The 26,643-nt window shown below is 45.7% G+C and overlaps 3 protein-coding genes across 4 annotated transcripts in view; 2 read left to right on the top strand and 1 right to left on the bottom strand.

Moving 5' to 3' along the window:
* WDR46 (WD repeat domain 46) overlaps positions 1–13,065 on the top strand; it is a 17,658-nt gene extending 4,593 nt beyond the window's left edge. Inside the window, exons 4-16 of the mRNA XM_075836492.1 lie at positions 234–343; positions 1,627–1,714; positions 1,796–1,857; positions 1,972–2,076; positions 2,409–2,559; positions 3,579–3,714; positions 4,262–4,361; positions 4,450–4,603; positions 7,016–7,163; positions 7,269–7,363; positions 7,501–7,596; positions 7,990–8,103; positions 11,823–13,065. Of these exons, the coding sequence (XP_075692607.1) occupies positions 234–343; positions 1,627–1,714; positions 1,796–1,857; positions 1,972–2,076; positions 2,409–2,559; positions 3,579–3,714; positions 4,262–4,361; positions 4,450–4,603; positions 7,016–7,163; positions 7,269–7,363; positions 7,501–7,596; positions 7,990–8,103; positions 11,823–11,942 (1,479 nt within the window). The 3' untranslated portion in view covers positions 11,943–13,065. The remainder of the gene's footprint in view (positions 1–233; positions 344–1,626; positions 1,715–1,795; positions 1,858–1,971; positions 2,077–2,408; positions 2,560–3,578; positions 3,715–4,261; positions 4,362–4,449; positions 4,604–7,015; positions 7,164–7,268; positions 7,364–7,500; positions 7,597–7,989; positions 8,104–11,822) is intronic.
* Positions 12,165–18,491, bottom strand: B3GALT4 (beta-1,3-galactosyltransferase 4). Its single transcript, XM_075836500.1, has 2 exons — positions 18,368–18,491; positions 12,165–14,547 (listed from the first exon to the last, which is right to left on the bottom strand). Exon 2 carries the CDS (start codon positions 14,272–14,274, stop codon positions 13,222–13,224), a length of 1,053 nt encoding a protein of 350 aa, XP_075692615.1. The 5' UTR covers positions 14,275–14,547; positions 18,368–18,491; the 3' UTR covers positions 12,165–13,221.
* On the top strand, positions 18,448–26,550 carry PFDN6 (prefoldin subunit 6). Of its 2 annotated transcripts, none has more exons than XM_075836509.1 (5): positions 18,448–18,552; positions 20,496–20,561; positions 22,895–22,965; positions 25,742–25,866; positions 26,265–26,550. In XM_075836509.1, the coding sequence occupies exons 2-5, from the start codon at positions 20,498–20,500 to the stop codon at positions 26,383–26,385; spliced, it is 381 nt and encodes a 126-aa protein (XP_075692624.1). In that variant the 5' UTR covers positions 18,448–18,552; positions 20,496–20,497; the 3' UTR covers positions 26,386–26,550. The 2 variants fall into 2 exon arrangements, with proteins under 2 accessions (XP_075692624.1, XP_075692625.1); XM_075836510.1 differs by lacking the exon at positions 18,448–18,552 and adding an exon at positions 18,567–18,637.
* Positions 26,551–26,643: the final 93 nt, after the last annotated feature.

The raw sequence follows: 26,643 nt of genomic DNA, 5'->3' as shown, positions 1-26,643 counted from the left end.
TCTCACAGTAACTTTACTGGAGTGTGGGGAGAATGAAAAGTCATCACCTCCAGCCTGGTGTGATCTACAATACAGCGCCTGTCGCCTTAGGTAGGAGATAGGGCACTAATAAACTGGTGACAGCCTCTTTAAGCTTTGTCAGTGAACTTTGTCTATGCTGATGAGATGCGGTTTTGGGCATGATGTAGTGTACGTAGTCCGTCCATTCTCACATATAATCCTGTGTGTTTCAGGGTATGACAATGTTACGTGGCCAGAAGCGTTACAGGCGGGAGGAGAGCAATGTGCAGAGTGCGCTGGGGCAGGCGGCGAGTCACGATCTGTTACTGCCGGAGGAGGAAGGGTGAGGAACAGCAGAAACGTCATTACATATAGCAGTGAGCTGGATACAGACCAGGTTATGTCTTCAGCGGTTATGTAACGACACCTAGTAAGTTAACGAGCACATGTCACTGGTTTATTAATTCCCTATCTCCTAACTAACAGGCGCTATGATGCTGATAACTTCAGTTTTTTTTAGTTTTTTCTCAAAAAAACTTTTATTATTTGCAAAGTTATGAGCATGTTTCTAAATATGCTAATGTGGCTATACTTGCCAAATAAGACGTTACTCTTTCCTTTCCCTGGTGTAATGTTTTCTGTTTGACACTGCCCAATCATCATACAGTTCTCCTCTTCCCAGCCCAGCAACACAGCGTGATCATATAGTATACAGCGTCCATTCCTGACTGTGTATTCAACTGGTGATATCTCCGGTCGTGTCACAGATAGAACTGCTGTTGGCATATGAAAGATTAGGATCTGTTCTAGGTGGTCCGCAGCCCGAGATATGGCTGTTTTGCAGTGATCCCCCTTCCCTCCAGCCTCAGCCTCTCACACTGTGTGAAGCAGCTTCATGCTGATAGGACAGTGTCAGAGGCTGTGAGGAGGCTCCACCTCCGGAGAATCGCTGCTGTTACCTCCCCCTTGTCTAGTATAGGCTCATTTACATATTTAACAAAAAAGCGCATAACTTTTCAAATAATAAACTTTTTGGGACACAATCTTCCCCATCATTATCAGTGTGATAGGAGATAGGGAATTACTAAACTAGTGACAGATCCTCTTTTCAATTGAAGATCTCCACCCTGTTTTGCTGTTCTCACTTTCTCTCGATCTCTTTGCCGCACAGGAATATTGCGCTGGCTCTGGAGTTGTCATAGTTGCCCACTTTTCTGTGCATGGACTTCCTGACCTATGACCCTCACTCTTATAAATGTGTTCTTATGAGGGGAGGTCGCATTACAGAAAGTCCATGCCCCATTAGTCTTTCGGTGCTGCCATTGAAACCTCAGAGCAAGCGCGATCTATGCGTTACTGCAGCAGTGAGATCCGGGCGAGGGAAAAACAAAACGAGGCAGATGTTAGAAACTAATAGCACTTTGTATTTGAAACGTATCGAGATGCAAGTATGGAATCCCACGGTAAGATGGGATAATGTCAGGACACGCACAGAGAAGTTGATTCTGGGGGAACGCGCGTGTTTTTTCCTTAGAGGGGGAGATAAGCCGCTGAACACATCCGTGGAGGTAAAATCCGGGTTATGTATCCCGTGCCGCCTCTTCTTGTACTGTTATCTGTTTGCAGGTTTCTGGTTGGCGATGAAGGGGAGGACACGAGCACTATAACCCAGCAGGACATAGCCGAGGTGGTGGACATTACCAGCGCGTCAAAGGTGAAGAACCAGTCCGAAGTCTCAACTAATCCGGAGGAGGCAGCAATCACTTTCTTACATCTTCATCTGTTTAATTTGCAGCATTTTAACCTCGTCCTCAACCAGTTTGGTCCTTACAGAGCCCACTACTCTCGGAATGGAAGGTGAGCGGGCGCGGACTTCAACTCTCATTCTCCTTGTCTGTATGTTCTGACTGGAGCTGTTGTCTTGTTACAATAAAGAAGTGATCGTAATAACTCCCCGTCTCCCTCCCTCAGGCACCTCCTCCTGGCAGGGCAGCGGGGTCACGTTGCCTCCATGGATTGGCATACTAAGAAACTTCACAGTGAGATGAATGTGATGGAAACCGTCAATGATGTCCGGTAACTTTCTCCAGATCATGAAACCTTTTAAAGTATTTTTACCATTAAGCTGAGGCTGCACACGACATGAAGCAGAGCGTAAATGGCGGTAAAAAACGTGGTTGTGAATTGTGATTTCAACAAATCTTTATTGATTGATAAATATTTGTTGGACCTGATACAAAATGGTGCGTTGTATGGTTATAAGATAAGAATAGGACGTGTAGGTATTATATATGATATATGTTTCTGGGGTATACCCCTTTAAATGCCGTTCTCGTAGCTTGAACTGTGACCTCTAGCTTCTGCTCAGTAGTTTCTCTCCCTTAGTGCTGTCTTTTCTTCTCCTGGAGGTGGCTGCACACTCATTCTATGTTCGCTGTGGCTCAGAAGAAGTGGCTGTATATCTATGACAATCTTGGGGTGGAGCTGCATTGTATTAAGAAGTTTAATGATGTCTTGCGGATGGAGTTCCTACCGTATCACTTCCTGCTGGCCACGTGTGTAAGTGTCACGAGCATTCAGGACGTCCTTATTGTCCCAACTTGGGTTTTCTTGAGACTTCATGCAGATTGATGGAAATAAAGTGTAATCCCTGTATAATGAAATGCTCTGCAGCTTTCTAATATACTTTGTTTCATTACCCCCCACTATTTTCAAGATATTTGCTTGCTGTCAGTGCATGGAAACATTTATCCTTTTGCAATCAGAGGCTGAGATATGGCCCGGACCATGTGCTGTTTACATAGGTGCTTCTCTCATTACGAGAGCTCTGATACACTGTAACGAGTCTTGCACCTGTGTCCGCTGGATATGATTAGGAAAGCTTTGCAGACGCTAGATGTAAACAATGTATCCATTCACTTACAGTAATCAGAGATCCTAAAAGGGGTTTTCCACTACCGAAAAACTGTGTATTATCCAGGCAGTGTATGATCGCTGCGGGTCGGACACTCGGACCCCGCATGATCGGGTGCTCCGGCTGCCTGCGGGCGCCGGATGCCATTGCACAGTATGCAGTGTACGGAGCCGGAAGCAGTTGGCTCCGTACACTGCATAGCGGCCGTGCTGCAGCTCTGTTCCTATTCGCTCGGCCGCTATTCCCTGACCGGAGCCATCTGATCAGCGCGGGTGTCGGACTGATCATACACTGATGACTTACCCAGTGGACAACCCCTTTAAAAAAATAAATAAATAATGGTAAGAAATTGGTACTCAAAGTAGGTAACATTTTGGAATTCACTCTATGTACGTAAAACCTTTTTTGATTTCATGACCTTGGAGAAGAACGCCCAAGTCCCTCTACATGAATTAGAATGTCGTCGTCGTCATCACTACTTCCGGAAAAACTGTAGTTCGACTCATTGAAATGAAGAAATATTCACTTTTTTATGAGGCCATCTTGTATTGTGTGCAGGGCTGGGGTGACCATAGTAGTCAGAGCAGCGGTCTCCCCCAGTTTCTGCAGTATTTCATTCCTGCTTTCTAGTTTATCTTATTGCTGCACCCCTCTTTCTTTCCAGAGCTCCAAAGGCTTCCTGCAGTACTTGGACGTGTCTGTCGGAAAGGAGATTGCAGCTACTTGCGTGAAAGCCGGGAGACTGAATGTGATGTGTCAAAACCCTCATAATGCCGTCATCCACCTGGGTCATCACAATGGTATTTACGTCACAAACAGCGCCACCCCTGTCCACAGGTTGTGTGTGGTATGGAAGCTCAATCTCATTCGCTACGGTAAAACTGAACTACAATACCGGACGCAACCAATGGGCAGAAGTGGCGCTGTGAGATGTGACATATAAAAGTTTGGGATGTGCAGAGTTTATATATATATATATATATATATATATCTAGAAGGTGTTGCCTCAGACTATTAGCCACAATCTTACACTTTGATGCCAAATTGCATGAACGCACCCATGAGTGAAGTGCTGGGTGGCATTTTCACAATGTGCCAGGTTTTTACTTTTAGAAAACGTACGGGTATGGGGAATATGATTTTTTATTTTTTTTTAATTCTAGTTTAATGTGTGAAATTTTGCATGGCAGCGAAAGGGTTAGAGTTGCAGATGATCTCCTTATGTGCCCCTTATCCACAATTACCCATCATTGTCTCAGACGCTCCTAATATTCACATCGCGTCGATCTGATGATGGTCGCTGATCTGCGATGCCCTGGACGTCATTATGGTCTTTTCTTTTCACAGGGACCGTCTCTCTCTGGAGTCCTACAATGAAGGAGCCTCTAGTTAAGATGTTGTGTCACAATGGGGCAGTCCGGGCCCTGAGCATTGACAAGACCGGCATGTAGGTGGCGGCGGCGGCGGCTTGTTTTCCTGATAACCCTCTCCCCTTACTCCGGCTCCTGACATATATTTCTGTATTCCGTGGACAGGTACATGGCGTCTTCAGGCACAGACAGGAAGTTGACCATCTATGACCTTCGCAATTACCGTCCTCTGACGACATGTCTTCTACCTCTTGGTGCGGGGTCACTGTGCCATAGTCATAGAGGGCTGCTGGCGGCAGGAACTGGCAATATAGTGCAGGTACAGTGATCACTGCTATAAGAGGGGATCTCCTATCTTAGATATTTGTCATATCCACAGGAGCTTGTTTGGCTCTTTCTGTAACTCCCATAGACTTGAATGGAGAGATCTGTGCACTTCACCATTAAATAAGTGGCTGGATCAGCAGATGTCCACCTGGCCTAGGTTGTCCCTATCGGCAGAACGCTATAAGACGTTTATATCTTCTGGATATGCCATAAATGTCTGAGTAAGGAATACCCATATAAGTGCCGTCACTGCCCATATGAATTCTACTTCTCATGTCTTTTCTTGTGTTTTGTCTTCAAATTCCTCAATGATGTGTTCATGATTTTTGAAATTCTCTGTTTTGCCTTGTTGCCGGGCTTCCTCTTCTGCTTTTACCTTTTATGAGCAGAATTGTCTTTTCCAATGAGCCGGGACTTCCCAGAATAAGATGAAGCACAAATGTCAGGGCTGAAGTTTTAAAGAGTCTCGGTCACCACATTATAAGTGTCCTGTCTTCTACATAAGGAGATCAGCGCTGTAATGTAGGTGACCGTAATGCTTTTTATTTAGAAAAACGATCTGTTTTCACCACGTTAGGAGCGATTTTAGCTTTATGCTAATTAGTTTCTTAATGCCCAAGTGGGCGTGTTTTTACTTTAGACCAAGTGGGCATATTTTTACTTTAGACCAAGTGGGCGTTGTACAGAGGAGTGTATGATACTGACCAATCAGCATCATGCACTCCTCTCCATTCATTTAGTCAGCGCATAGTGACACTGCGTTGTTCGCTGTCTTATACTGACACATTAACGTTACTGAAGTGTTTAGACCAGACATGGGCAAACTACGGCCCGCGGGCCACATACGGCCCGTTAGGCTTTTTAATCCGGCCCGCCGAACTTGTCCAAATAATAGTAAAAACCTCCTTTTTTTTCCCCTTTCCCTGCAATGCCCACGTTTTCCCAATAGATGGCGCACTCAAAACACATTGACCGTTGTTCATGTGGCGCGTATTTCTCTTTATTTCACTTTAATTTTCACTTCGTTTCACGTCACCATTAAGCCCTTCGGTTTTCAAAGAGTACAATATCAGCCGTCACTTTGCCACGAAGCATGCAAACTATGCTAGCAAGCAGTCAACACAAGAACGGGCGGCTACTGCTCAGAGGTTGGCAGCTAATTTACAGAGTCAACAGAACTTTTTTCTTGATAAATCACAGTGCGTATGTTATTTTAATCTATTTACATTTCCTTCTCCCAGTATCTGCGAAATAGTATGTAAATGCCATATCTTGCATATTCCTTGAGACAAATTTATTAACTGATAAGGGCTATTTTTCACATTTGAAAGACAGTTAATAAATTGGGTTGTAGTGTTCTTACTGTGCTATGAGGTTTGCACACACTACATTTAATGCTTTAGTATATCCGGCCCAAACACTCCCTCCAAATGCTCCTGGCCCGGCCCCTCTGTCAAATTTTAGAACCCATTGTGGCCCGCGAGTCAAAAAGTTTGCCCACCCCTGGTTTAGACCATGAATAGACATTCCTTCCAGTCAGGACGCGATGTCTATTCACAATCCCGGCACTTCGTTAATGTTTGTTTGGTACTTACAGCAGAGCAATGCGTAATCTCGCTGTAACCTGTCATTTACAGCGAGATCTCGCGAGATTACGCTTTGCTCTGTTAACGAAGTGCCGGGATTGTGAATAAACATCGCGTCCTGACTGGAAGGAATGTCTATTCATGGTCTAAACACTTAAGTAACATTAATATGTCAGTATAAGACAGCGAACAACGCAGTGTCACTATGCGCTGACTAAATGAATGGAGAGAAGTGTATGACGCTGATTGGTCACTGATTGGTCAGCGTCGTACACTCCTCTCCACAACGCCCACTTGGTCTAAAGTAAAAACACGTCCAGTTGGGCATTAAGAAACTAATTAGCATAAAGCTAAAATCGCTTCTAATGTGAAAACAGATAATTTTTCTAAAAAAATAAAAAACACTGCTGTCACCTACATTACAGCGCCCATCTCCATATGTAGAAGATAGGACACTTATAATGTGGTGACAGAGACTCTTTAAGAGGAATGTTGGTCTTGACCTGGTCAAGGATTGACCCGTTCGTTCTTCTTATCTGTCGTCTTCTCCAACACCAAAATTCTAAGAAATCAATGCGTTTCCCATCTTGCTACTTTATTGTCCAGATTGCACCTCCATAACACGGCACAGAACAAACCACAAACTGGACGATCCTTCCTTGTTTGTTTTTTTTGAGTCCCGTCATTGCAACTGAAGATCTTGTCTAAGATTTGTCCTTGTTGCGATGATTATGAACCTGTTGGTTGTGCCTTGTCGGGCTCAGTCCAGATCTCGTCTGCTTTTGAGCTATAATTCTGGAATGTGGTTATTTACTCAGGTTTATAAGGACGCGCACCTCACTGCTCCACGGTCTCCGTACATGTGTGTGTCTGTGAAAGCGCCGATCCATGGGCTGCAGTTCTGCCCCTATGAAGACGTGCTGGGTATTGGCCATGGCGGTGGATTCACCAGTATGATTGTGCCAGGTCAGTCACCTCTATGATTTTCTTTCGTCTTTATCACGTGGCTTTGTCTTCCCTCCCCACATTCTGTCCCTTCCATCCTAAGAATCCTCATCAATCTTCCGACAGGTGCGGGTGAAGCGAACTTCGATGGTCTGGAATGTAACCCATATGAGACCAAGAAGCAGCGACAAGAATGGGAGGTCAAAGCTCTACTGGAAAAGGTAACGTCTGGGGACAGGGAGAAGACCTGTGTTCTGTGGTGATTTTGTTTTTTGGGGTCATAATTGCGTTGGAAAGTTTGTATACCGGGGGTTTCGGGCTTGGCTGACTGATCATGACGTCCCTCCTTGTCCTTCAGATTCAGCCTGAGCTCATCACTTTGGATCCCACTCAGCTTGGAGAGGTCGATGTCATCACTCTGGAACAGAAGCGCAAGGAACTAGCGGAACGGATGGTAAGAAGACCTTGTTTTATCTTCCTCACGGCGCAGGGAGTTGCCTATTATATATATACTGTACGTTCTGATACTGGGTTGTGCTGCTGCATAGTAACGGACGAGGCCGCCCACGGGTGACTACACCAAGTCTCCATGCTCTCGGGGCCTTGTATTCGTACGTACCTCTACAATACTTCTAAATACATGCCAATTGTGTTTGAGTAGTTATGGTAGAATTGTTTTTTTTAAAGGCGCATTCTCCCTCCGGACTGTCCAGATGATGACACACGGCCACTAATATCCTTGAGAGTCCCTGTTATAGAACTTTTGTTTTTTTCTCCCACTTCTTGGTGGCCGCAGTAAACTAGACACTTCCTTCAGCCATCTCTTACATTGTCTCTTTTTCCTCAGGGTTTTGATCCTTATGCGAAGACTCTCTTTGTTCCTCGACATAAACAAAAAGGACGGAGTTCCACTGGGAATGTGCTGAAACGCAAGAGTAAAGTGGCTGATGTAGAGAAGAGGGTGAGTGTGATGTAGCAGCGATATTGCATTATCGGCCACAGATGACATCCATTTTTGTTTTTCCCTATTTACTGCACTTGTGGTTTTACCATCAGGACAATCACGGTCCATATGTCCTATTAGGGCAGATGGAAGTAAAAGGGTGTCCTTGCTTTTCACCCCTTTCTATTAGCCAGAGCAGAGAACCGCTGGAAAGAGAAGCTCCTACTCTGGGGGATTTGGCTTGGCCCCCTATTATAAATGTGTAAGGGACTGCCGCGTCCGGTAGCGGTAACAGCTGAATGCCGGGGGCTTCCGACAGCTGGGACCCCAGTGATAGTAGGGCAGCTCCTTCGGGACTACCCTAAAAGGTGTCCTGGCCGCAGAACCCTCTTTAGTATGTCATATTTTAGGTATTCCCACATGACCGCTACTGTTGAGTTGTATTTCGTGTCTATATAACTTTGCTAACAAAAATGGACAAGGTGGCAGCACTTCCAAAAATGTAACCGCCTTTAATCACCCGTGCAACGTTTCAGTCCACCAGGACCTTTCTCGCGCATAGTAAAACACATCAAAATCCAAATATTTAAGGACTCGCAGAGTCAATTAACAAAGCAGTGATCAAGTAAAAAACATTAAATACGTGCATCAAATAGTTCATTTACAAGTTACAGGCATGAATGCGGGTGAAAACTGTGTATATATAGAATTTAATCAGGGACTGGCACAGACAATGAGCAGTCCAGATATAAACGGTGAATTAATTGTTATTAGATCACCCAGGTGTATATATTAAAAAAGGAATTACGTACTGTCATTTGTAGAGGGTGGAAGGACGTACTCCTCGTGTGTTTTCGGCGTCCCTGTATATCAGCTGCGCTTGTCCCACATGTGAGTGAGAGACCTTTCTAATCAGTGAGTGTGTGCCGAAATCCCGCGAGATTACGCTAAGTAATTCTCGCGCATGCGCGGCCAATCAATGACTCTTGCGGCGGCCATCTTGAAAGATGGCAATAGGATCATCCAAGTGTTGGCAAACTTGTTATCCCTGATTGGCTGCAAAGCCACACCAAGGAAAATCACACTACAGGAATTATATTGCTATAAAGGAGTATTTGGGGATAACTATATAGATTTTTATACATAAGGATATGATCAAATTTCTATATCAACATCCTATCTGGATGTTTATACATCAGTCTATATGCAGCATCCCTTGACCTATAGGCATGCAGAGTAGTGGGATTCATTTAAGTTCCCATTGTTCTTTCCTTCCCTGTATTCCCCTCCTCTTCTATTCTATGATGTGAAATTGATCCTGTAGTGTGATTTTCCTTGGTGTGGCTTTGCAGCCAATCTGGGATAATGAGTTTGCCAACACTTGGATGATCCTCTTGCCATCTTTCAAAATGGCCGCCGCGAGTGTCATTGATTGGCCACGCATGCGCGAAAATTACTTAGCGTAATCTCGCGGGCTTACGGCACACACTCACTGATTAGACATGTCTCTCACTCACATGTGGGACACGCGCAGCTGATATACAGGGACGCCAAAAAACACACGAGGAGTACGTCCTTCCACCCTCTACAAATGACCGTACGTAATTCCTTTTTTAATATATACACCTGGGTGATCTAATAACAATTAATTCACGGTTTATATCTGGACTGCTTATTGTCTGTGCCAGTCCCTGATTAAATTGTGTATATACAGTGAAGGAAATAAGTATTTAATCCCTTGCTGATTTTGTAAGTTTGCCCACTGTCAAAGACATGAACAGCCTACAATTTTTAGGCTAGGTTAATTTTACCAGTGAGAGATAGATTATATTTAAAAAAAAACAGAAAATCACATTGTCAAAATTATATATATTTATTTGCATTGTGCACAGAGAAATAAGTATTTGATCCCTTTGGCAAACAAGACTTAATACTTGGTGGCAAAACCCTTGTTGGCAAGCACAGCAGTAAGACGTTTTTTGTAGTTGATGATGAGGTTTGCACACATGTTAGATGGAATTTTGGCCCACTCCTCTTTGCAGATCATCTGTAAATCATTACGATTTCGAGGCTGTCGCTTGGCAACTCGGATCTTCAGTTCCCTCCATAAGTTTTCGATGGGATTAAGGTCTGGAGACTGGCTAGGCCACTCCATGACCTTAATGTGCTTCTTTTTGAGCCACTCCTTTGTTGCCTTGGCTGTATGTTTCGGGTCATTGTCGTGCTGGAAGACCCAGCCACGAGCCATTTTTAATGTCCTGGTGGAGGGAAGGAGGTTGTCACTCAGGATTTGACGGTACATGGCTCCATCCATTCTCCCATTGATGCGGTGAAGTAGTCCTGTGCCCTTAGCAGAGAAACACCCCCAAAACATAATGTTTCCACCTCCATGCTTGACAGTGGGGACGGTGTTCTTTGGGTCATAGGCAGCATTTCTCTTCCTCCAAACACGGCGAGTTGAGTTAATGCCAAAGAGCTCAATTTTAGTCTCATCGGACCACAGCACCTTCTCCCAATCACTCTCAGAATCATCCAGATGTTCATTTGCAAACTTCAGACGGGCCTGTTCATGTGCCTTCTTGAGCAGGGGGACCTTGCGGGCACTGCAGGATTTTAATCCATTACGGCGTAATGTGTTACCAATGGTTTTCTTGGTGACTGTGGTCCCAGCTGCCTTGAGATCATTAACAAGTCCCCCCTGTGTAGTTTTCGGCTGAGCTCTCACCTTCCTCAGGATCAAGGATACCCCACGAGGTGAGATTTTGCATGGAGCCCCAGATCGATGTCGATTGACCGTCATTTTGTATGTCTTCCATTTTCTTACTATTGCACCAACAGTTGTCTCCTTCTCACCCAGCGTCTTACTTATGGTTTTGTAGCCCATTCCAGCCTTGTGCAGGTCTATGATCTTGTCCCTGACATCCTTAGAAAGCTCTTTGGTCTTGCCCATGTTGTAGAGGTTAGAGTCAGACTGATCATTGAGTCTGTGGACAGGAGTCTTTTATACAGGTGACCATGTAAGAGCTGTCTATAATGCAGGCACCAAGTTGATTTGGAGAGTGTAACTGGTCTGGAGGAGGCTGAACTCTTAATGGTTGGTCGGGGGTCACATACTTATTTCTCTGTGCACAATGCAAATAAATATATATCATTTTGACAATGTGATTTTCTGTTTTGTTTTTTATATATAATCTATCTCTCACTAGTAAAATTAACCTAGCCTAAAAATTCTAGACTATTCATGACTTTGACAGTGGGCAAACTTACAAAATCAGCAAGGGATCAAATACTTATTTCCTTCACTGTGTGTGTGTGTGTGTGTGTGTGTGTGTGTGTGTGTGTGTGTGTGTGTGTGTGTGTGTGTATATATATATATATATATATATATATACACACAGTTTTTGCCCGCATTCATGCCTGTAACTTGTAAATGAACTATTTGTAATATTTGACGTATTTAATGTTTTTTACTTGGTCACTGCTTTATTGTTAATTGATTCTGCGAGTCCTTAAATATTTGGATTTTGATGTGTTTTTTTCTATGCTTGAGAAAGGTCCTGGTGGACTGAAACGTTGCACGGGTATTAAAGGCTGTTACATTTTTGGACGTGCTGCCTCCTTGTCCATTTTTGTTTGCCTGATATTGGGGACCGTGGACCAGGTTCTGTGGAGGCGTGCACCCCTCTGGTGGTAACTTTCTACTTCTATATAACTTTGCTGTCATTCTCCTCTGACAGGTGGAGAGATGGCAACATTTGCAAGAAAGAGAGAAGGAGAAGGCGAAGGCGAAGAACGAAAGCGACGCAACGAATGTCCAACAGGGCCAGAGGTCAACCCTGGACAGATTCAAGAAGTGACCGCGCCGTATAAGTGTTACTGTGTATGGACAAAGTGGGAAAGAGGTTATCTTAGGCCATTAATCTCCAAAAGGAATTGTGTCCTTTATGTCGGGAGATCTGATAGAGGGGCGCGCTCCACGTCACACCCCCCTACTACCCTGACTGTATATATGTTTCATAGTTATCATTCATCAGCCTCGGTTTTAAAAAAAAAAAACAAAAAAAAAACTTGGGAACAAATAAAATGTGGACTTTTTTTATTGTTAAGACTAACAAATACTCTGTACATCAAAGTCACACAACACGAATATTACCAGGATAATAGAACGACGTCACAAACCGTATAAAAGGTCCGTACAATCCCCATTATCAGTAGTTACAATACACAGATAAGAGACAACTTCTCCCCACACCCCCAATAATAAGTGGCTCATGTTTAATTACAAAGTGACACGTGAAGCAGCGGCTTCTGCTCGGAGGATCAGGGTTGGGTATATTTCTAGTCAACTGTAGTCTTATAAATGAATAATACCATTCATCCAGGGTGGCTACACATTTTAATAATTCTACAGGAGTCTCCCTTTAAATGTCTTCTCCTGGGGAAAGATTTACATGTCTGGTCTTATATTTTGCTCTTATCCTCCCAGCTATATTGTTCTGTAATAAGTCTTTACGCCACATGGGGGCGCTGCACTATTACCATTCATCACTTCAGCATGTTACGATTTGTGTTGTAAGCAATTCCCTTCTATACATTTATTCCCCAAATCGCTGCCTCTACTGTACCTCCATATACCTCAGATTTCAGAGTCTCTCCTGTGGATTCTATACACGGTGCGGTGTGTCATATGTATGGAGGTATAAGGCGGCATTGCTTCAAGGGGAAAATAACTATGTACATAAAGCAACCTGACCTGAGCCGGGGAGCTCCAATGCAGCATGTCCTGATTTTTTTATTTTATTTTACCTGCCGTTTGAATCCGACATAGCTGAGGCATAATTTATGCTGCGTGTTCCTTTAATTGCATGTGTAAATTCTGGTGCATCATTACGAGCGCCCGCAGCTATTCCTGCATCAACAGCAAACACTGTAGGATTATAAAACCCCAATTTATGGAAGTATTTCTGAAATGTGAGCAAATAAAATGTAGTGTGGAGCGGATTCACTATCGATATCATTACAAGCAGAGTACAGGTCCTCTTACTGCAGAGCACTGGCTACTGCAATGTGCCGAGAAACGACTGCTGGTGCTGGACCTCGGGACTCTTCTACTCATTACAATGGAAGTATTACTCCTCAGTGTACCCCATCTTCTCCCTTTTCCAACAATTGCCCAAATAATTTACAATAGAGCAAAACCACTGAGGGGCACCAGTGATTCGCTGCCTCCTTCAGCATTTTCCAAGCCTCCTGCATGCCCTTTGGGGTCAGTCCATGAGAGGTGAACATGGTGCGATAGCAGCAGGTGCTGTGCGGCACTGCCATGGATCCTGCTATTCTTGCAACGTGTCGTGGAGCGATGCCAGCTGCCTGGGCCAAGATACCAACATACACATCCTCCACTGCCAGCCATGGGCCACTCCGGACCTGCTCCAAGATGTGTCCAGCAGCTTCACGAGACAATATATAGCCGGTGCCACTGCAATAGGGTGGAAAATAGTTACCCCCATATATTTCCTGCGGTACGTAGTGACGGTTGTCTGGCTCCCTGGACGGGCTCACGTGCCAGTGCAGCCGCCCCATGTACTGGGGACCATTTGCCTTCCTTAAGAACTGTGTCAAAAACATTGTGTTGACAAAAACATCATCATCGGTCTTGAGCAGGTACTGGGCCCCTCTGCATTTTTCCAATGCCCACGTCAGCCCTGTGATCGTTTTCAGTGTCAGATTTCGGTAAGAGTCGGTGAAGTTGGCTTGAATGATGTCCCGGTGAGTCACCGCCTCGTGCATCAAAGCCGCCTTTTCTTCTGACGACTTCGGTACAGCCAGGACAAAGAGGGTGAGCGAAGCCGAGTCAGTGGAAGAAGCGAGACTCCCCCATGTCTGACGGATCGCATCCCTCCGGTCTCTGTGGGAAGGTGCGCTGGTCACTAAGATGAGCAGAAATGGGGGAGTGGAGCAGGCGTTCACAGGAGATAGCAGGAAAGGGGGGATGGGAACGTTCAAGACTCGCGGGGAAGACACGTGAGAAGGTGTGGAGGAAAAGATGGAAAGAAACCCAGAAAGAAATTCTTCAAGGTACCCCGAAATACTGAAAAAAAATAACAGAGAGACTAGAAGGAGTATAAGTGGCCAGCGGCGGCGGTGGATGAGGAGAAAACGGAGGCGCGCGGCAGCAAATGGGAGCATGATGACCGCAAAAAAAAAATATTACTGCCCCCCAAGTGCGGTTGAGGTAGAAGATCAAATCCTCCAACTAAGAAGCCTTCATCAGTTCTGGGTACAAAAAACTACCATCCAGTGATCGCATAGCCCCAAGATACATCCAGACTCCTCTGCCTCATGCTATCACAGTCCTGGGGTCTCACGCGGCCGTCCTGGGGTCTCACGCGGCCGTCCTGGGGTCTCACGCGGCCGTCCTGTGATGACGCAGCCATACGATGAGGATTCTGTTACACATCGCTGAAAAACAGGAATAAGTAGTAAGTCACGGCATCTTAGAAACCAGGATGGAGAAGGCGCAAACACTTTAGTCTGCACCAGTGTGATAGAAGATACGAGCAGGTCCGTCCTCGCTGACCTCACAAGAGGTCAGTCCACCCCCCCCCCTCCCGATCAGCACATTCCTCTCCTGAAATAATCTGTGCTGCTGAGGAACGCCCCATCTATATATGATCTCCGTGCATTGTGCACCAGGGAACAGCAGTTTTGCTCACATCAAAGTATTAAATTATAAGAAAATAAGATGTTGTCCCCCCTTCTTCTCCATTAGGGACAGAGTTTTTACAAATTGTCTGGTTTTATGTTAATTAAACTTAATTATTTTATAAGTTCTACTACTTTCTAACGTACTTTGGCCCTTATTTATTAGGTTTTTCGCTGCTATTGTGCCGGAAAATAAGAGCCAATTTTAGGCGCACGGCTGTTTTGCGATAAACTTTGCGACTTTTGCACTGTGTCCGCCATTTTTATAAAGGGGCACGGCTTAAAAAGGAGGTAGGACCACCGAAGCCTGACAGATTTTTCAACTATTACGCAAGAAAGTGGCGTGAATTTTACACAGCTCGGAGCTGTCGTAGGCTTCAAAGTCAGTTGCGCGGACATCAGAAGACGCTACTAATTTATTAAGAGACGTGCAACTCTTAATAAAATATTGAATCTTAATCTAGCGTCCCACTGGGAAGGACTGGTGTATGAAATGTCCGTCTTAGTATATGTAGACTTGTGTGTGTCAAATCCTCATCAATCTCTGCTTGCTGTCAGTCCATAGGAACCAAGCCGAAACCCTGTAAGTATCAAAGGTCTTGTTCACACAACGCTAAAAAAAACACGGTGTGAAGGTGTTTTGACGCATTTTTTGGGTGCGTAATTAGGACTCCCATTGACTACGGGAATTAGGCGCGTTTTCGGCACCAAGAATTGACCTGATGCTTCTTTTTTTACACGACACACTTTTTAAACACGCGAGAATAAAAAACCCTGCGTTGTATGCGCTACAATGCATTTTCGTTTGTCAATGGAAAGCTTAAAGCATGCGTTTTTGACGCGTTTTTCGGCACATAAAACGCGTCGAATACACACCATGTGAACAAGGCCTAATACTCCTCACAGCTGAGGGTTTGTTACACTTGTATCCAGTCTCGAGAATCCTCTGTAATAAAACCATCTGGGCTGCAGGCAGATACATTTTTCTTGTACTTATTATATTTTACAGAATATACAATAAACTTTATTTACATAAAACCAGAAACCTCCGAGGGTCAGTCCACACAGAGTTTGATGGCGCTGATTTTGACAAGGAAACCAAATCGCAATCGGTGTCAAAAACCGGCCGAAATAGCCCCTCATTGATTTCAAAGGGAGGTAGAGGCGTTTTTTTCCCCGGACGGCTTTTGGACGAAAAAAAGTCTGTTCTTACATTAGCTTCAATGGCCGCAGGCGAAAAACGCAGCGCAAAGATACGTGCAGGCAGTTCACAATCTGTCTCAAAATACCTCAAAATTCGGAGGCTGATTTATTTTATTTTTTCTGCCTGCAAAAAAACTGTGTGAACAGGGCCTAAGGCTGGAATGTGCTGCATGGACTCATTGCTCTGGGACAACGCCCTGTAATGACTCTCACAGCAGAATATAGTAATTCAAGGTTCTGATGCAGAAGAAGGTTCACAAATAGTTCTGGAATCCTCCATCAGACCCGCCAAGAACAACAGGGTGTAATTCAGCAGACACAGCAAGCGGTGAAATTAGGGGGGCTGCTGCAATGAAGTATTGGGGGAGGGGGCATAAATAACATAAAAAAATCCATGCACCTCGTATGTGGCCCCGGGTTCCTTCCATGACATTCTGCTTTCCTCCGCACACTATAAAACTGTAGTCTCCAGCTTCTGGCTTTCCAGCTGTTGCGAAACTACAACTCCCAGCATGCAGGCTGTTAAGGCATTCTCGGAGCTGTAGTTTTGTAAAAGCTGAGACCACTCCAGGTTATAGGAGGACTCCGTGGAGGAGATAGATCAAAACTGGTGCAAAGGGAAAGTGGAGTAGTTGCCCTTGGCAACCAATCAGACTCCACCTCATTTTTCAGAGGCCTTTTGGAAAATTAAAGCAGCAACCTGATTGGTTGCCATGGGTAACTACTCCACTTTTCATTTGCACCAGTTTTGCTATCTCTCCCCCATTCATTTTAGGGGCCTCTCAGTGGGCGCATCCACTACCTCACCCCTCAGGCCTAGTTAAAGTAGTACTAAAAAAATAAACTGTAATATGCCGAGCCACCAGTCTCGGGGTCCCGTGTCTATTGCCCGCCATTCACATGAGGATGAGACATCGTTACGCAGGTTCAAAAACAGTGTCCATTTTGGTTTTCATTTTAGAAAATGTCCTTTAAATTAAACTGCAATCCAAACCGGAATCACCAGCTCTCACCAATACCGCGCCATTAAAGGAATACTCCAGGGGAAAACTGATCCATTAGAGCAGGGGTCTCAAACTCGGCCGGGTAAGTGGGCCGCATATAGAAAAAATGGGAAGTTGACGGGCCGCATTACTTTCAAATTTGATACAATACAAAATTATTGTTAATCAATTAGTTATTTGAACTACTATAACACTACATTACTATAATAATAATACTACATTAATATAATAATAGCGCTAGGTTTAAAATTTGAGAGATTTCTCCATGTGCTTATTTCAACAATCCAGCTTTCCAGTTTAAGTGTGGCTAAATGCAGTCCGGCGGCTCAGTTAGCACACGTCAAGATTGGGCAGCCCCTTTTTAGATAGTGCCGCAGTGCCCTCTGTGGGTGCTGCCGCAGTGATGTCAGGGGCTTGCCCAGAGCTGGAGTCCCAGGCATAGCGCTAGTAGGCTCTTCCTGTGACTCCAGCTGTTCTCCTGACATCACTGGGACTCCTGCTCTGGCGATGTATGGACAGCGATGTCAGCGGCTTCCCCAGAGTCCCGGAGCAGAGCCGATAATAGAGCTCTGCCCGGGACTCCGCTCTGGGGAAGACCCTGACTCACTGTCCATATATGGGCAGCGATGTCAGGGAATTTCAGAGTCTCGGAGCAGAGCCGATACTAGCGGCTCTGTGTCCCGCGGGCCGCAGATGACAGCCCCAGGGGCCGCGTGCTTGAGACCCCTGCACTAGAGAATCCCTGTGTCAGGCTCCGCCCCTTCAAGTCCTGCAATAGGCATAACACAGTATATCAGTTTTCCCAAGGGTGTACCTTAAAAAAAATAAAAAAATTGAGAATCCGGCGCAAGGTCTGGTGGAATGAATGAACACGTGGCACCAACCCGTCTACTGGATGTGAGTGACAACTCTGGATCTCCACAAGAGCACGGAGCTCGCGAGGTGTCACCCATCGGCTGCGACTTCTGTTACTAAGCAACATCCCGCTCCAAGATCGGACGCGAGAAACGAACTGGACGGACACTATAAAATGACGTATTATATAGGAAACGCAGGATTTACTGGACTATTTTGGCGTTTTGTCATTTTCATTATTGACCCAAACCAGAATTAAATAAAATAATATAAATGATGGGCAATTTTTAATACGACCAACGTATAATAGAAATAACAGAATGTCATAAAAATAATGGACGATAATAAATAGAATAGAAACCGTAATGAGAGAATGTGAGGAGAAGGCGGGGGAGACATAAGGAGGAAGTGGAAGGATAAATGAGAAGAATGGAGGAGACAGGCGGTAACGGGGTGACGGTGGAGCTGTGTGGGGTGCAGACATGAGGGGGGGAGCGGGGTCGCGGTTGGCTCACCTGTCCTCGAGATCAGTGCCCATATACCGCACTCTGTCCCTTGTTCACATGCTTCTGTACAATAAAGTTGCGCGAAGCCATCCTGACACTCGGGTGGGGTTAACATATCGCCATGGTAACCACTGAAGGCGGAAATAGGAAACTGTTTCCGGGTTAAGGACGGCACGCTTCTGTACAGAGTCACGGTAATATAACGCATCGTAGTCACCGGGTGCAGATGTTTGTAATGTGCGGTCAGGTCTAAAGCTACAGTTCAGGGGGAGATAAGCGGTAGGGTGCAGTAATACAGAGCTGTGGAACTACATATCCCAGCATGCCACACAAAACGATCTTCTCTTAGAAATACTCCACGATATATATATATATATTACAGTATTACATGTAGGGACAGAGCCACAACTTCCTGCAGCAGCTCCTTATTCTTAATTTCCAAAATAAAAATAGGAACAGGTCCAGAGAACGCCAATGACAGATTTACTACATGTGTCCCCTTACCCACCGCGACAGTGACGGCCACGTGACCCCCCAGGAGGATTAATACAGTGCCCCATCACATACAGTATATCAGACTGAGCTCTCCCCTAGAAGTACCGAATCCAGCGCAGTTCTGTTCTGTTCACTGAATTAGGGACCCCATGACAGTGATGCCCCGGCAGCTTCCCCCATGACAGCGTCAGCCCCCCTTAACCGCCCACATGTCAGCATCGGCCCCCCACACACGACCGCCCCCATGTCAGCGTCACCCCCCCCCCTCACACACACACAACCGCCCACATGTCAGCGTCACCCCCCCCTCACACACACACACAACCGCCCACATGTCAGCGTCCCCCCCCCCCCACACACAACCGCCCCCATGTCAGCGTCACCCCCCCCCCTCACACACACACAACCGCCCACATGTCAGCGTCCCCCCCCACACACAACCGCCCCCATGTCAGCGTCACCCCCCCCTCACACACACACAACCGCCCACATGTCAGCGTCCCCCCCCCCCACACACAACCGCCCCCATGTCAGCGTCACCCCCCCCCCTCACACACACACAACCGCCCACATGTCAGCGTCCCCCCCCACACACAACCGCCCCCATGTCAGCGTCACCCCCCCCTCACACACACACAACCGCCCACATGTCAGCGTCACCCCCCCCTCACACACACACAACCGCCCCCATGTCAGCGTCACCCCCCCCTCACACACACACACACACAACCGCCCACATGTCAGTGTCCCCCCCCCCCCCACACACACAGCCGCCCCATGTCAGCGCCGGCCCCGGTAACTGCTTCCATAGCTGACAGAAGGTCTGTGTGGATGTCGGGGTTGTGCTGCAGATTTTATTGTGGATTTTGCATTGAAAATTTTAAAATCCGCAACAGATTTGCTGCAAAGTTTTTCCACCACGTCTATTCTGGGGCTAAGGGCCCATTCACACGGACGCCAATCTCGTTTAAACAACGGCCGTCACACGGACCCATGTATTTCAATGGGGCCGTTCACATGACCGTTGTCTCAACGGAGCGTGTGAACAGTCTGCTGAAAAATAGGACATGTCCTATTTTCCTGCGTGTGACGCATCCCTCTATAGACACGAGTCTGTGGGGGATCTGTGACAACGCGTCCACCTCGGACATGGAAAATGGCAGTTTCTCAAATCCTTGGTGGGCTATGTTCGTGTGAATGTAGATTAGACATGATCAGTGTGGCCCCTGCCAGGGGATGGTAGGGGGGTATGGATATGATGGGCAGGGCAGGCCATATCCACTAAATCTTCAGAGTAACACAGCGCCTGTATCCAGACAATACAATCTGCACAGTTTGCTGGAGAATTTATCAGTCGTCAAGAAATGTTATATTTTCCCATTAGGTAAACTCTGACGGGGCGAATGATTTCTGCAACAAAATCTGCAGAGATTCTCTCCGTTACATGTAGATGGGTTTTCAAAATCCCCACCCACCTGCATTGTACTGTAAATTGTTGTGGAATCTGCACTGAACATCACAATGTAGAATATAATCAACTCCGACCCGATGGTCCAGCAGGATTTTGGTTGCCGGATTCTTAAAATTGTGCTATATTTCTATACAATGTAATTCGGTTCCATTTTTCCTTTATTTTGCACAGAGATGGCGTCCCAGTTACAGGAGAAGCTGCAGAGCGAGGTCACCAAATACCAGCAGGTGCAGAAAGGTAAAACCAGTCATATCCCCGCCACGTGGAGGGGGGCCACACGTGTGTTTGTCGATGTGACATCTATTACATGGCGTTCACTGTAAGGCCTTGTTCGCACGGCGCTAAAAAAAACCCGACGTGTAAACTCATAAAAAATGCTAACGTTTTTGCAAAGCGCTTTTGAAAGCACAGGCGTTTTTTATGCGGTTTTTGACGCGTTTTCAGTGTGTTTTTTAACGCGTAATTAGGACTGCCATTGACTATGGGAATTGGGCGCGTTTTTGGTGCGTTTTACGCACCAGGAATTGACCCGATGCTTCTTTTTCTACACGACGAGGTCTTTAAACGGTCGCGCATAAAAAAAAAAAAACAAACCGTCATATGCACTACAATGTGTTTTCCCATTGTCAATGGGAAGCTAAAAGCATATGTTTTTTTACGCGTTTTTCGGCGCTTAAAACGCGGAAAAAATGCGTTGAATACACGCCTTGTGAACAAGGCCTTATATCTTATGGGGAGAAGAGATGCAGGAATGGTAATCACTAATATGGTAACGCCTTCGTCTTCACTTTTAGCTCCATTAAAGGGGGTGTCCGAGATAAAATGACTTTGTGTTAATGATTGTAATATATTAATATAAATACATCTGTAATATACTTACATTTTCCAAAGTGGCCCCGTTTCCAGATCCTGCCGTGGGGTACTTGACGGGTGACGTCACTCAATTCTTTTCCGGGTATACGACACGTCACTTCTGACGTGCTGTGTATGTGCTGTTCTGTTGTAACGCGCATGCGCGGTCCCTGCTATTATCTCGAGAACAGCAGTAAATTTATCTGTTTTCTAAACGGAGAGGAAAAAAAAAACTGATGCAAAACGGGTCAAAATCGGCCATTAAAAACTAAAACACGGCCCGGAACGGAAGCAAAATGGCAGAGAAAAACTAACCAAAACCGCCGTTTTTATTGGCTGACACTCGGACCCTGTCGTGTGAATAGAGTCTTAAGATCAGTTGGGAAAATTGACAATACAACCAGTGGTGATACCAATAATAACGGGATGAATGACAAAACAGAGACATTAAAGGGGTTCTCCGGGATGTGAACATTTTTCATTAGGTGCTGGAAATTAAATAAATAAACCAAAAAACTTACCTATCCTTTCCCCTGGTGATCCAGCGACACACCTGGTGGTTGTTTACATGCATGTGACAGCTGCAGCCAATCAGAGGGCTTAGCGGTCACATGATGTATTTTTGACATTATGCCAGAAGTAAGATTAGTCTTCAGTGAGCCCCGCTGAGCCCTCTGATTTGGCCGCAGGGGTTACCTGCTACGTGCATGTAAACCACTGGGATAAACCCTTTTAAGCATAAAGCACATTCTCATTTTTTTACTGCAGCTGATGGCTTATAAAAAATAATAATTTAAATGGCATGTATTCTTTGCAACCAATGTTTTTAATCAGTGAATTGGGAAAAAAAAAAGGAAGCAACTTTGCAAATAGTTTTCAATTATTTATTTTTTTTGTATACAGCTTCCATGTAAACCTATGTGTCTCCATAGCAACAGACTACAAACAGATCCTGTGTAGTTTGGTCCTCCAGTCCTGTGTTACTCCACTCCCTCTCTCCCTTATTGTATGTAGGTTAGCAAGAACAAAGTGGCAGATGGAAGGAGCATGGCTGCAGGATCAGACTACACAGGGTTTGTTTGTAGTCTGTAACCATGGAGATGTTACACTCCCTTTTACTTGTCCCCTATGTATTGCAAACATACAGACAGTAGACCAGGGAGTGGCGTAACGAATAACTGTAGGATTTGACTGCACACAAGGTTTGTTTATAGCCTGTAACCGTGTACACACATAGGTCTGCATAGGAGCTGTATACACGAAGTGTAGGAGATTTTCAACCGAGAGTTTGCAAAGTTGCAATATGTTTTTTTTGTTTCTTTTCGTGCATATGAGCTTTGAAAACATGGTTGGAAAGGTAGACATATCCTTTAAGGCCTCATGCACACAACCGTAGCCATGTGCATGGCCGTGATTTTCGAGTTGGCCGGCTGCGGAGTATCACCCGCGAGCCGCCCATAAATCGTGGACCTTCCAATATTTTCTATGACCCTGAACACGGCCATAATAAGACAGGCCCGTTCTTTCTGCGGTCCGGGCTCCTGGGCCATGCACGGACCGTGGAAACCATGGTCGTGTGCATGGGCCTATAGAAATGAATGGGGCCGCAATTCTCTAGTGGATTTTCGGGGGAATTGCGGCCGCAAAAGCACGTTCGTGTGCATATGGGGCCTTATCCTAGAGAACGTAATTAACTATTTAACATTCTCTATCTCCAGATATCAGCAGCGGCATGTCTGCCCGACAGAAACTGGAAGCTCAGCTCACCGAGAACAACATTGTGAAGGAGGTGAGTGAAATGATCCCACGGCCTTGTGATCCACAATGAGGAAAGTTCTGAAACTTTCTAATATACTTTGTCTTTTATCTCCTCCCTGTTTTCAAGATCTCTGCTGACAGTCAGTGAATACAAAATGGGGAAAATTATACATTATTATGCATCCTGGTAAGGGGTATGTGGCCAGGATGCTCAAGCACCAGACTCTACTTGTTATTTGTCCATACACATGATAAGTAAACCAGAAGATGCCGATGGTGTAATCTAGGGACCATTAGCGGAGATCCATGGCCAGTCTACATCGCATAAGCTGCATTAAATATAGTGGCCAGCATGGTCCCAGAGGGCTTCTGGGAATATAGTTTTTTTTCTGGCCACCTATCTCTTACTATATCTGTATTAGGGAACTAAATGTAATAACTGTGGTGACGTGCAAACCTCATGTAATCACTTTGTGCCTGCCATCAATGTCCGCTTTGGACAATACCTTTTTGTAAGAACACAATAAGCTGATTACAGGGTGTCCTGCTGCTGGGCCCCAGCGATCAGCTGTGATCTGTGGGGAAACTTGTCAGCTAGTGTTCAATTTCTCTACAGCGCCACCACAGGGGAAATGAGGCATTACAGACTTCACATAGAAATCAATGAGCTGTCCGCGTTAGGCACATAAGAGTCGGTTCCCCAGAGTGAGAGACGCTCTTTGTCGCCGCTCTGGCTAATAGATGATGCTCTTGAATGGAGGAATGAGAACTCTTTAGTAGGGTATCTGAAAATTGGTTTTCTAATCCAGACATCCCCTTTAAGATGACGGTCTTCCAAAAACAGCTTACGATGGTTGTAATTATAGAAAGGCACATACCCAGATGCCCAAAAAATATATTATACTCACCGCTCCTCTTTTCCCCTCCGGGTCCCCTCAGTATGACATGGCTCATACAATGTACTGAGGATTGGCAGCGACGTTGTATGCCACGCAGCACTGGTGACGTTGCTGTGCTGTATCACATATAAGGTACTGACGCTGCTCCGCACCAGGACCTTGTAAGAGCCGCGCTGGAGTGATGAGGAGCGTATGTGTGTTTTTGTTTGTTTTTTATGGATGAAGTGGGGGAACGAGTGACAAACGCCGACGGTCGTGGTGCCACATTTGCCCCGCGTGTGACAATTTCGGCTCTTCATAAATGTGTCGGAGTTTGCTTTTTCTTTCTATTAAGGCTGGTGTATGAAACGACAGGCTTAATAAACTCCCCCCATAGGGTTTATCTTTCTATAATGAGGTTTTTATAATTTATTTACTGTCTAAACACACTGAGTTGGCGGATGCAGAACAATCCCGCACTCAGGTCTTTCCCTTGCTGGGTTTCCTGTTTTTGTTGGATATTCCTGTGTGGGGAGTTTGTTGTGTTTCAGTCATTTCCTCCATGGACTTTGTGCAGCTCCGCAGTGACACATTTACTGTAAGGTGGAGACAGGAGGAGTCTTATTTATGTGGTGTCCATATTCTCTTCCAACGGTCTGTAAAAAGCAGAAGAGAGGACATGTAATATATTTGCGGTGCACTGCTACGGCCCGGACACCTACCTGTAAATAAACGGGAAGGTGTCCGTGGACAATAGAAGTGAATGGGTCCGCAATTACTGGCGATTTTTACGGTCGTGTGCACGGGGCCTTATCCTCTATTCAAAGGGTTTGTATGAGATCAGAAGGAAGGCTCGGTCCATGGGTGTTGTTTCCTGGGAGTCAGAGGGGCTCACACAATCTCATACAACCTCTTCAAAAATAATCTGTCCGCAAGTTTTACCCCCCACAAACCGCATTGGTTAAAAGACGCTGATTTCGGATGTGTCCGGATTTTTATATTGCAACTCCCGGCCCCCCCCCCCCCCCCCCCGCAATAATCCCGCAAAGTGTGCCAGTGCTTTATGCGCTTTAAGAAATTACCCACCCACTATGCCGCTCTTCTCTGCCCTGCTTCTTGACTATTGATATATTTATTCTGTTGGCCCGCGGCACACGCTGCTCAGCTCGCCACATTGTACCAGGAGACTACAGAGCACCTGCTGGGGGAATCACAGGGCCAGGGCTAATTAAGGGGAGTTCTGATCAAAACCAATACCGCGCATGGGTGGGATTACCTGAAGGACGGCGGGTAACGGCGGCCGTGCTTCTACCAATCATAGAGGATGGGCAGGGTTTGGCTCTGCCAATTGACATACATAGTACTTCTAAACTGTGCTAAATCATTGAGAAGACTCCTCGGTGCTTCAGCGCATGGGACAATTGTGGGGCATCAGCCAAATAACGCATTCTGAATCCGGGTCTTTTCACTTATATAGTCATTATATTAGTGGTTGTTAAATTTGGCGACAGATTCTTTTTAACTAAATGGTCTTTGTTAAATGTGGAAAAGCAAATAAATGATCCTATTGGAAATGCAATTCTTGGGAATACAAGTTGAGTTGTCCCCATTATATGTAGGGGGTGCAGGAATGGCAAGTTGGGTGGTCTCCATTGGGGGGATAGGAAAGCAGATTTGTCCCTTCACGAGGCAGCTGTGGTACAAAAACTGAAATGTCTGCCAGACTTTCCCCATAAGTGAATTATTAGATTGTATTGTGGGTACATTCCCAGGGCCCGTCACTGAACTGCCCCTGTGCCCGTGTCTTCTCATATTGTAATCAGAAATATTCATTGTTCTCTCCATTTTAGCATTACAGCAGCTTTGGAGATGGGAGGGGGATTGTGATGAACTGCTTGTATTCTCTTATATTATATTGTACTATTTCAGGAGCTGGCTCTGCTGGATGACAGTAACACAGTGTATAAACTCATCGGGCCGGTCCTGGTAAAACAAGATTTAGAAGAAGCGAAGTCCACGGTGGTCAAGCGGCTGCAGTATATCAATGGAGAGATGTGAGTAGAGGCTGTGAATAGATAAAATGCAGAAAAAGCCCAAACTATTCAGCTACGTGGTAAAGGGGTATGAAAAAAAAATGCCACTGGATTTCCTCCTCGGGGGCAGCTCTTCCTGCCATTGCCATCTCCGACATTGGATTGTTAAGGGAACCGGTCATAGTCTGAGGGATCCGCTGGACATAGGCCACGATCTCACGTCTGCGGTCAACTGTATACAGTGACATGAGGTCATCCTCCACTAAGGAGACAACTGCCATTTTTAGGTGGTTTTCTGCATGGAGTGATTGGGATTCCTGTGAATACCACATAACGTGCTCCCCCCTCCCCCCTCTCGCAGCGCTTATTTGTGATGCACGTGTCAATCATCATTTTCCCGCATTATTTCTTTGTCACAGAAAGAGATATGAAACTTTGCTGAAGGACTTGGAGCAGCGATCGGATCAACAACGCACTTCCCTTACGAAACTGCAGCAAGAATACCAGCGGGCGCAGGGCAAGGGGGCAGCGAAGGCTTGAGAGATCGATATTCCCCATCTATTTATACACTGGAGGGACATGGCTCGCAACGTTCTCCTGGACACACCGTGTCAAGCTCTCCACCCCTGGTCTCTTGCCACCGATCACAGGGCAGGGGTTGGGCCGCTGTATCACGCAGATGAGTTATTAAAAGTATTCACAGGATGGCGTGTTGTGTCTGTGTCTGCCACCCCATGGAAGCTATGAACATTGCAGCCTGGCTTGGCTGGTAGAGCATGCTGGGACATGTAGTTCTAC

The sequence above is a fragment of the Rhinoderma darwinii genome, chromosome 8 (genome assembly GCF_050947455.1).
Source record: "Rhinoderma darwinii isolate aRhiDar2 chromosome 8, aRhiDar2.hap1, whole genome shotgun sequence".
NCBI lineage: Eukaryota > Metazoa > Chordata > Amphibia > Anura > Rhinodermatidae > Rhinoderma > Rhinoderma darwinii.
The sequence above is the reverse complement of the archived record's forward strand: the minus strand, read 5'-3'. Positions and strand labels throughout refer to the sequence as shown.